Here is a 10,312-nt window from a genome sequence, read left to right on the forward strand (position 1 = left end):
TATTGCATATAAATAGAGCTATGGTATATGAATATAGGAAACCATTTGTACACGCCCGGTGCTCGTGTCATCGCAAGACTGCGTGGTAGAACAAGAAACGGACGGCGACAAGAAGACCAAGAAGCAACGCTGGAAATGGTTGGTTACTCAAGGTAGAAAAAGCCCTAAGACGCTAAACTGCTTACGTGTTAGTTTTTATGTCACGTGATATCCGAGTCTCGAGTCGCTTTTTTTACATAGATAGGACGTTGTTCACTGATATTTGGTATATAAAAGTATTTCTATAGGCTATATCTAGTCATAATCTAGGCTTATTGATGGTGTCTTCTTCGGTGAGACACTTAGTAGCCAATCCCATTAAAAATGGTAGGGATAACGCCGTGATACCGAATATCAACATTTTTTGTTTAATCTTTTAAAATAAAATTATATTTTCGATGTCAACTATCAACTGAAACCTATCCATAGACTCTCTCTGAGCGTAGTTTATTTTACTTTGGGTTGTCTTATAGACAGATATAGGCCCTTGCACATTACATGGTCAAAATCCCAATGACTCTAAGATTTCTATCAAGTTAGAATTCTGGATGAGTGTGACAAGCGTCATTCCCGAGTGCCACATCTACATACATTCTCGACTCGTTACCCACCGGAGAGAACGGGTTCATTTATTTTCATTTATTCGGGACACATATGCTAGAATTCACCTTGGCTACATACGTACCGGTATATAACCCCACTATACACAGCATCACTGGACTATACACATCATCATTGGGGAGAATATACCCCAACGTCGCCGTTGTTAAAACCAACAGCACAAGTACGGGTACAAGATGTCCATTAAAACGCACGCCCTTGCCTATTTTCTTTATCTTCCATTTATTTATAGGATGTGGCCTCTACTGCCGAGGACTAACCCCTCATCACGCCATATATCTCATATAAGTACATCTATGTTTCTGGGCTCAAGTGAATAGTGTTTAATGTTATGCCGAACGGGAGTATTATCCTTACTGTAGCTGAATAATATAGTCAGCGTCTTTCTATTTTCTTCAAGAGAATCGCGCCGATAGTACCGCATAAGGTACCTATTATGGCGATTTCCATGCTGAGTCCCCGTTGGTGATTGCCGACTCGGGACTGCCGAAACAGAGAGTCACATGACGCCCATATATAAGGCAAGAGCTTTCTACAACATACGCAGTGCAATGATATGATCTACGGGTCCGGAGTGGGAGATTTTAATACAGCCGGAGGAGAGATTTCTACACAGGGAACACAGGTTGCGGGGCTGGAGCAAATGGGAAATAGCGGAAGTTTGCCCGAAACGTCTAAGCCGCAAACCCGTACGATTGTCTTGTACCGCTCAACGTTGCAAAGTTATCTTCTGCAAAATCCTTATACTCAAGGCCATGGTACAGCTCGTTACTGTGGCATGCGTCTGACATAAAGTCTTAATTTTTGACGGTTAGGAACCCGGTAGAGGTACCGATATAACGGGTGACAAAGATCGGACTGTGTGAGGGGGAAAGCAAAAGATCGAAGCCACGGATTTGACGTAGGTTTCCTTTTTTACTGACGCCAGCGTTCCGCAAGTTACTGCATTATGTTGCAAGTAGACATGCTTTCATACAGCGTACCGATGGTTCAAGCTACCCCGCCTATGTTCAAGTGGTACATGAGACAAGTCATTTAGCAAAGGGCTGGCGATATATAGTCGACGAGGACAAGTGGGAGGGAGGAAAATTGAGAAGGCGGGGTAGATAGCTGGCTGTACTGCGGTGGAAGTTGTTCTTTGACTTGGGAAATGGCAGAGGGAGTTGGCATGAGGGTTTTGTCAGGAAATCGTGTTGTTATAGCAAAGGAAAGCACCCAAGTCGATATGAATGCAGCCGTCCTCGATTGCTCGATATCAATAAAAAGGGGGAAACGATAGAAGAGTGCTCCGTAGAGGGTGGTAAACCCGGAAGCCAACATCCGGCATCCGACCCAAGTCAGTCAGAATTTCATGCAGTTGCTACCAACTACGGAGTAACCGGTATTCGTCTAGGGTGAATCTGCTGAAGTTCTTGCAATTAATCATGTTCGCGTATGAGGAGAACACAATGCATTCCACGACCTTGTGCCAGCGAGTTTGCTGGTGGAAGTTGCTGCTCCCCTTCTTACTGTGGAAGGACAGCTGGATCGAGCCAGCATCGAGGATAGCCATCAACAAAACGAATGACTGGGAAGGGGCTTGTTCCCTGTACAACACAGCAGTATGTCACATCGCCCATCGGCATGCAACTTGGATGAGAAGTAAATGAAGATCCGATGCATGTCACCTCGATCTTCTACCAAATCGAGGGCCGCAAAATCAGGGAAATGCAGCTCATATTGATAAGCAAAGGGGGGTGGCTGGGGGTATGTGCTGACCTCGACAATCCCTAAGGATGGAGGCCTTATGGAGATGCTGGAAGGTTTCGGTCCATTGAATAGATTATGGATGTTTTGACTTCCAGGAACCAAGTTTTAATTCTAACCATGGTTCACTGTTCCTTGACCGCTCAAAGCCAGTTGCCTGAAGAAATGTTTGCCGGCATCCGGTCAAAGTGTCCTGCGAGGAACTGGATGAACGCCGATCGAATTGCTGCGCTGATATGCCTAGACAATTAGTCAGTTGGAGTGGAACACTGGCGTTGCCCTGGCTCAGACCGCCCCGGAGATGGAAGGCCTCCCCACGGAAGCAAAAGCCCGTGGGCGGAGAATAGCAGCCGCCACTTAACGTGACCTAGGATCCGAGCATAGGGTTGTACGAAAAAAAAAATGTACTCTGTAGGCATGATTGACTGGATGGCAAATGCTGAGCGCTGGCAGCAGGAGGTTGCACCAGCGTCACCATGGACGGTCCTTGACGAAATTAACCGATCTCCATGTGCCGAATTGACAGTCAGAAAAGGGAGAGTCAAACCTCGACTGTCTTCGCCGTTTACTCCGTATAATCGTACTCCGTAATTCCCTCGTTGAAAATAAATAAATCGATAATGGGATTCTGAAGATCGGATAGATCGATTGACAACCGAGCGAGCGGCCTCTGCTCACGGTCGTAACCAATGCATGCTCAGATCTAGCAATTGGCGAGATATTTTTATTTTTATCTCGCTGTCGAGCTCGAGTGCCTGCGCCGGGCGACCCACAGTATGAATCTGGGCTGTCAAGTGTCTCCCCTGGACGTCCTACAGGTCGAGTCTTCGAGGTGAGATGTGTAGCGAAGATGCAGCAAAGATCGAAATAAAAAAGGGGCCGTGGATATCGACGTCGATCAGCACCGCTTTTGGACCGGGCACGCTAGACCTAGACGAGCAGATGATCTACAGGGCCGGCGGATTAGCTAAGCTTAACGTTTTCCCCCTTTCGGCCAGGCTCAAACACCCCAGTTCGAATACGAGCAGCTTTGACAGCGCCCCCTGATCGGCCGCGGTCTGGGGACTGCACAGGTACATTCAGAGCATGGCAGACGGAGTACTCAAAGTCGCCGCATTCTAATAATACGACCGTGAAGGCTCCAGTGATAATCAGCTACCTGGGAATCCGGGGTAGCATTGAAGACCTTTGCCACTGAAAGGTATCAAAACACCTCTTGATGCGGAGTGATAACCGTACATCGCACCGTGTACGCGTCAATCCTGCGAGATCTCGGACAGCAGAGGGAGAGAGAAAAAAAAGAAAAAAAAAACAAGGGAGACTGAAGAGTGACGAGTAAAGCTGGCGACGCATGATGGCTTCGAGTTACACCTGTGCGACGGCCAATGTACGTACCGTCCGGATGTTCCGTACCTCAGACCTTGAGCTTGCCGTACTCCAACGCAGGAACCAGAGCGATGGATGAAACTATGGGCGAACGATATATGAGGGGCCAATATCTAACGCCGGGAAGCGAACGTCCGGTCCTGGACTTGTTAGTGCTCTGGACTATTAGTTCTTAGGCCTGCCTGACACCTACTAACCCAGGGTGTGGAAGGGCCTTTTCTTTGTTGCCGCCTGGCGCAAGGAACCTCGCGTCTAGATCATTCCTCCTACCCGTAGCCACTAGGCCTCTTTGCGCGCTATTGATTCAAGCTTGAAGTTTGCTGGGACCACCTTACTAATATCTCTGCATAAAGCTTTGTTGGCTCCATAGTTCTTATTATTATGCAACGTGTAAAGGTAAAAAAAAACCATCGTCGGGATCCACAGGACTCAGCAGGGCAGTTGTGTTGGTGATGCCCACTTATCCTTGAAGGGCCCCCATTCAGTCGCTGAGCTCCCATTCCAACCAAGAGCCTCTATTTGATACAAAAAAGCAATTATTGTCAATATTGTGGCTTTCCTACATTGACGGGGAGGCCTTGGAAATAGCATCCAAGCCGCAGATATCGTTTTTCGAGTATCACAGCTATCTGTTTTGGCCTTGTCCAGGATAGGCGAATGTACATTCCACGCTGTGCGACTTCGGTGGGAGCTACGTGACCGGGCTCCAGGGCTGCATGCCCTGCTTTGTTGATATGATCTGACCTATCGGGTACCGTGGTTTTTCCTAGCGGTGGAAAGACAAAAATTTCTCAATGCTTGATGGGGGCGCATCCTTTAGCCAAAGTGCACTTGGAGTTGAATCTGTGCATGTATGCTAAGGCCTGCCGATCTTAATACCGCATAGACTAGATCCTGTGCAAACGAGGAGGCGGCGGGATTTGCAATCCAACCCCAAAGTGGCAAGGACGATATCTCCCTGTCCTTTGAGTTCAATCTGTCACACAGTATTGTCTGCCAGTAGCCCCTTTCCAGTCCCAAGAAGGGCTGTCAACCATCTCCAGATGGTCTATATAAGGAGCTCGAGTTCTCCCCATCTCCTACCTTTTTTTTCTTCATCAGCATCACTCTCAAGCATCTCACAGCAACTCCAAACAGTTTCAATCCTCAACAAACAACTTCTTTTTTAAGAAATCTTCTTACAAACCCCAAAATCATTCAAAATGAAGTTCTCCGTTGCTACCGCTGTTTTGGCCCTTGCCACCGCCGTTGTTGCCGTCCCAGGCTCCAGATACTCTCCTCAGCAGGAGCGTGACTTCAAGTTCAACATGCAGAAGTTTGAGAAGAACTGTGGCTCCAACAACCAGGTCTCTTGCTGCAACGAGCACGTCAAGAAGATCTCTCCCCAGACCGCTGCTGGCCTCTTGCCAATCCTCAACAACCTCGACATTAGCGAACTCTCCCTCATGAAGGGTTGCTCCAAGCTCGACGTTGCTGGTAAGCATTGACTTCAGCCTCATTCTTCAGAACCATCTTCTAACCTTATCTTTTCACAGCCCTCGTTGGAATCCAGGACTTGCTCAACTCCAAGTGCAAGACCCAGGTCTCTTGCTGCGAGACTGGTGACACCAACCAGGTATGCAACACTCATCAATCACTCCCATCACTTCACAGCTAACAATGCAATTAGGTTGGTCTCGTCAACGCCAACGTCGACCTCAAGTGTGCTGTTCACAACATCCTCTAAATGGCTTCGCCCATTTAGCAGCCGACAGGGTATCATCCAATGCCCTCCGACACTCGACACCGATGGTCTTGAATCAGAGCTTGGTTCAGCCTACATCAACCGGCACTCACCTTGGTGGTCTCTTCCAGGCCAATGTCATCGTGTCTCTCCTTTCCTAATATCTCATTTGTTCTTGAAGGGGTTGAGATTCGGGGTCGAACATCCACCTCCACTGCTTGTCGGTCTTTCTTATTAGATAATAATACTCTTAGTACTTAATACACATCCTTTGCGTCTGCATATCTCTACAGTGGCATTCAATAGAGTTGTCAGTATATCACTTACTTCTCATCTTCTCTTTTGACCATTTAAAAATAATCGAAGCTGGAAAGGTTTCCTTTACGCAGCTCTCTGTAGTATCTCATCGCTTAATATGGTGATAGGTAATAGTATCGTAAAATACAAAATGGACATGTCGTTGACGTCGTGCAGGGGTGTGACTTCAGCTGAGGTTGTTGCATCGGATAATCGTATCACCGCCCTCCGATGCAAGGGGTACATCCCTGTACCTGGACATCAAAACTTGGCTTTTCATCCGTGTACTCCATAGCTTCAGCTTTAATCCTGGTTTTCGCACTACATATAAGGATCATGTAGACTCTACATGCCCTCTCTTTTGGTCCTGTTGCCAATTGATGTGGCTGCTAATTTCCCTTTTCTACATTTAGTTGACATAATGTTTGGTTATGTTCTAGGCTAATATGAGAAGTAAACACGGAATGATACCATGGAACCTATGTTGCTAGCCATGTCACTATCCATGGTAGTTTGGAAAGAATTTTATCCCTGTCTTTTCAATTGCTCAATTTTACACACTAGGAAAGTTATCTTTGCTAGTCCTGGCGGCGCAGTACAAGGACGCAGGGGTGTTTTACTATTGATTATGCGAGGAATGTGCATTGGGACTGCATGCACATCATCACATACCACGACACGCGACAGGCATATGCGGCTAATGCATTTAATTTACCATGGCATTCTTGATATCGGAAGAGGTGTGTCAGGAGAAGCGGCATAGCTGTAGGCACCTGTACGTGCCTCTTTCAGGGTAATTCCCGTGCATGGCCACCTGATACGATGCTGCATACTACATACCCTACGTGGTTCAGCCGAGAAATGATTTTCTGGGTATAACAATGTATCAATTTATTGTGTACTTGAATTCCGCTAACACCTAGGACGCCTAAACCAAATTCCCATTCCCAAGTATCGTCTCCCTATCCAAGGCTACTCTGCCGCCACACCATTTGTCGTGGTAGTAGATGTGGTGGCGGTTGGGGGAGATGGTGTGTTGCCCCGAAGCAAGTGTGGTGGTTGTCTCTTGCTGAGGAATCTCTTTAGTGAGTTGCGATTAGTAGATTTGACCGATCCTGATCCCGACGAAGTAGGCAATGGCGGCGATGGGAGGGTCTCTGATGAACTCTTTTCTGTCGTCTCTGAGTAGGCGTTGGTGGTTTGCTGAGTGGATGTTCCATTAGCTGGGGAGCCGGGTTGGGTTACTGTAGTATTTGTATTTGTATTTGTGTTCGAGGTATCTCCATTGATGACCGATGATAAATCTGGTAATGTCCATTCCCGTGAAACATGGTTTCCTGAATCTGAAGTGGTGCTGGTCTTTTGACGACTCTGCCAGCCGGGAGATTGCGATGATGTTTCAGGATTGTCCCCAAACACTTCTTCAACAAAGGGCAGGGTTGATCCGTTAAACGCCTTGCCAAAGGCCTCTGGCTTCAGATCAAGCTGGAACTTGGGGTCTGGAGGGAAGTAAGTTCGGCTGCTGTGTGGTGAGATGGGCGACCTTGGAAGCTCCGGCACGGGCTCTGTTGCAGTCGACATCGCAGTCGAAGGTCTAGATCTGAGCGACGAGAAGACAGAGATCCGACGAGGCCGTCTCCTCCCTTCCTGGGAGAAGGGCTGCTGTCCATCGTTCCCCTGTAAGCTTCTTACCGACAACAACGACCGTTTCTTGGACACCACCGTCCCCGGCGACTCTGGCCGGCCATTCTGTGGCGACGTGGGGAGTTCTACCGAGGCTGGGTTCACGGGCTTGTCGTCATCGTCTCTGGGTTCGATATCAAATTCGAGCCGGGGTGGTCCCTCGGACGGTTTGATGTGTGGAAGGTCGAGCTCAACCCGAGGTGCTTTTTGGTTGGTCCCATTCTTCTGCACTGCAGACGCCGCACCAGCAGCATCACTCGCTAACGCATTCTCCTCGCGGGCCTGGCGAGAACGTCGACGAGAAAACAAGGAGACAAACAGAGTCATAGTTCTGGCGGTGAGGAACGGTGGGAGGGGAGAAAAAAGTCGTTTGGGGGTTTGTGTTGTTTTTCTGGGGCCTTGGGATGGCTGCAACGGCGGGTGAACAGCTAATGGATAAAATATATCAACGAATCCAGCTCATGCAGCTCATGCAGCTGATGCAGCAGAACAAGGTCGAAAAGAATGTAATTAAACCGGCGTGCATCAATGAAAAAGTTCGCTCCAGAAAGGGCGAGGCGACGATCTTCAGCGCAAGCAGAGCCCGTGGCGTGAAAGGGGGTTGCACTACGAGGCGCTTACTCTGCTAGAATGCAGACGGCCTTCACCCAGAGTGTCCGAGACACGCTCAGGTTTCGTGCTGCTGGAGAAAGCTGTCTGGGAGCCGTGAATCGGGGTTGCATCACTGGTAGGAGAGATCTTAGAAAGGTGAGATCTGTGGGGGGCGGGCCTGAAAGAACCAGTCGTTTTCATCCATGGCAGCTTTGCATCCAACGGGCATTTTCGATACGTGAGCTTAGAGTGAGGGCGTAAAAAAAGGGGGCAAGTGCAGCTGTCCCTGCACGTCTCTGTGCCCAATGTTTTATGTTTTACCCTAGAGCCCGGCGGACGTTATTCGCTGCCGTTGGCGCACCGAGATTGCGATGTCTTCTCTCGCTCGGTGAGATTTAAACAGGAGGTGTAACGGCTCAGGCCGTGGGCGTGTTGGATGCGTCCACCTAGCATGACAGCCTGGCAAGTTCCATGCATTTCCGCATCGCTCAGCGTCTACTCGCCAGCTCCGAGCGGAGGCTTCTCCAGGGAACACAGCATGCGAGTGATACTGATGCTCCGTACTTTGATGCGTTGTGAGCTCTGGTTTGGTCCCGCAGGTTCCACCTCGGCTCAGGGGCCGCGGAAGGGAAGCTAGTTTATTCTCACCCTTGTTACCTTGTTACCTTGCGCCGGAGAATTACGTTCAAACCGACACTGAGACGGAGTATTTGCTTTGCCCGGTGTTCCTTCAGTATCGATCTCTAAGGCATGGAGTAGAGTCTAGTGTAGGTTCGGAGCCCCGAACGCCGAAAACGGGTAGTGGACTATTAATACATTCATATCATGTATGACAGCTCTACGGAGTATACAAATATATTCACGTTTATTTGCTCTTATGTCTGAAACATTCTAAATCAAGTATATGCTGGCCCGGTTTCCAATCGTAAAAATGCGGTCAGAGCTTGCTCTGGGGGGATGGCGTATATAGCTTGCTGGTGGAGGTCATGACATCAACCGCCTCCTTCTCGATACGAGTGAGGAGTTCGGCACAGGTTGGGATGTCACGGATAATGCCAATGACCTGTCCTGCAGTCCAGACCTGTTCGCACGGGAAAGAAAGGGACAGTCAGTATAGCTGCAATTTAAAAAAGGCGGATGGGAGGCTGTACGCCGGTGGAATGCAAAATACGGGGACGGGAACAAGAAGGGAAGGGAAAGGATATGTACTTACTCCGTGATCGACGTCTCCATCTATGAAAACCTGACGTCCTCGTTTCCCGCTCACGAGATGGGCGAGTTCGCTGAAGTCGCCCGTCTGACTCTCCTTTTCAATCTTATATGCTTCTGCCGCAACCTTGTTGTTGAAGAGTCGGGATGTATTCCTCCATCGGCGGAGGAGGAGCTGGGTGTCTGACTCGTCTGCATTCACGATGGCCTTCTTAACGTTGATATGGATGGGTGCCTCAACGGTGCACATGAACCGCGTGCCCATGTTGATTCCACAGGCGCCCAGAGCCAGGGCAGCTGCTAGGCCGTTGCCGTCTGCGAAACCACCCGATGCAATGAAGGGAACGCCCAGGTCCTGTCTGGCACGGCTCAACAGGATGAAGTTTGTGATGTCGGTCTCTCCAACGTGCCCGGCACACTCGAAGCCGTCGATGGACAAAAAGTCAACGCCGAGCTTGATGGCCGACTTGGCATGTCTGATGGTTGTGCATTTGTGAAGAACGATACAGCCGGCCTTCTTCAGCTGTGTGATGATAGGGCCGGGGTTGTTCCCTGCAGTCTCGACGATGCGGACACCTTCTTCGATGATGACTTTGGCATAGCCGGGGTAGTCTGGGGGGGTGAGGGCCGGTAGGAAGGTGAGGTTTACGCCGAACGGGTTCTTGGTCAGGGTTCTAGTCTTTCGGATTTCCTTTCGAAGGTCTTCGGGAGTAGGTTGTGTCAGGGCGGTAAGCTGTTGGATTTACACTGTTAGCTTTCTGAGATAAAGAGCGTTAACAAACGCTGGTGTCTGACGGAGAAGGGACATACGATTCCAAGACCACCGGCATTACTGACAGCGGATGCCAGTTCAGCGTATCCGACCCATTGCATGCCACCTTGGACAACGGGGACTAGGTATCCGTTAGCATACTCGTTGAAAAAAAATCTCTCCAGGGAGTCGGAGAATAAACTGACTTCTGATCCCTAGCTTCTGGGTGAGTTGGGTATTGAACGGCATCTTGAACGCAAATCTAG

At 49.1% G+C, this 10,312-nt stretch overlaps 3 protein-coding genes across 3 annotated transcripts; 1 reads left to right on the forward strand and 2 right to left on the reverse strand.

Moving 5' to 3' along the window:
• Positions 1-4,994: 4,994 nt before the first annotated feature.
• On the forward strand, positions 4,995-5,518 carry GIQ15_06735 (uncharacterized protein; the record flags this gene model as incomplete). The annotated part of the gene is made up of 3 exons (XM_033554152.1): positions 4,995-5,268; positions 5,328-5,407; positions 5,462-5,518. The coding sequence occupies 3 exons, from the start codon at positions 4,995-4,997 to the stop codon at positions 5,516-5,518; spliced, it is 411 nt and encodes a 136-aa protein (XP_033403667.1).
• A 1,266-nt stretch (positions 5,519-6,784) lies between these two features.
• Positions 6,785-7,822, reverse strand: GIQ15_06736 (uncharacterized protein; the record flags this gene model as incomplete). Its single annotated transcript, XM_033554153.1, has 1 exon — positions 6,785-7,822. One exon carries the CDS (start codon positions 7,820-7,822, stop codon positions 6,785-6,787), a length of 1,038 nt encoding a protein of 345 aa, XP_033403668.1.
• A 1,201-nt stretch (positions 7,823-9,023) lies between these two features.
• Positions 9,024-10,295, reverse strand: GIQ15_06737 (2-nitropropane dioxygenase; the record flags this gene model as incomplete). Its single annotated transcript, XM_033554154.1, has 4 exons — positions 9,024-9,167; positions 9,300-10,028; positions 10,106-10,188; positions 10,253-10,295. The coding sequence occupies 4 exons, from the start codon at positions 10,293-10,295 to the stop codon at positions 9,024-9,026; spliced, it is 999 nt and encodes a 332-aa protein (XP_033403669.1).
• Between the last annotated feature and the right edge of the window lie 17 nt (positions 10,296-10,312).

Source organism: Arthroderma uncinatum, assembly GCF_011692745.1.
Source record: "Arthroderma uncinatum strain CBS 119779 chromosome Unknown scaffold5, whole genome shotgun sequence".
Classification (NCBI taxonomy): Eukaryota; Fungi; Ascomycota; class Eurotiomycetes; order Onygenales; family Arthrodermataceae; genus Arthroderma; species Arthroderma uncinatum.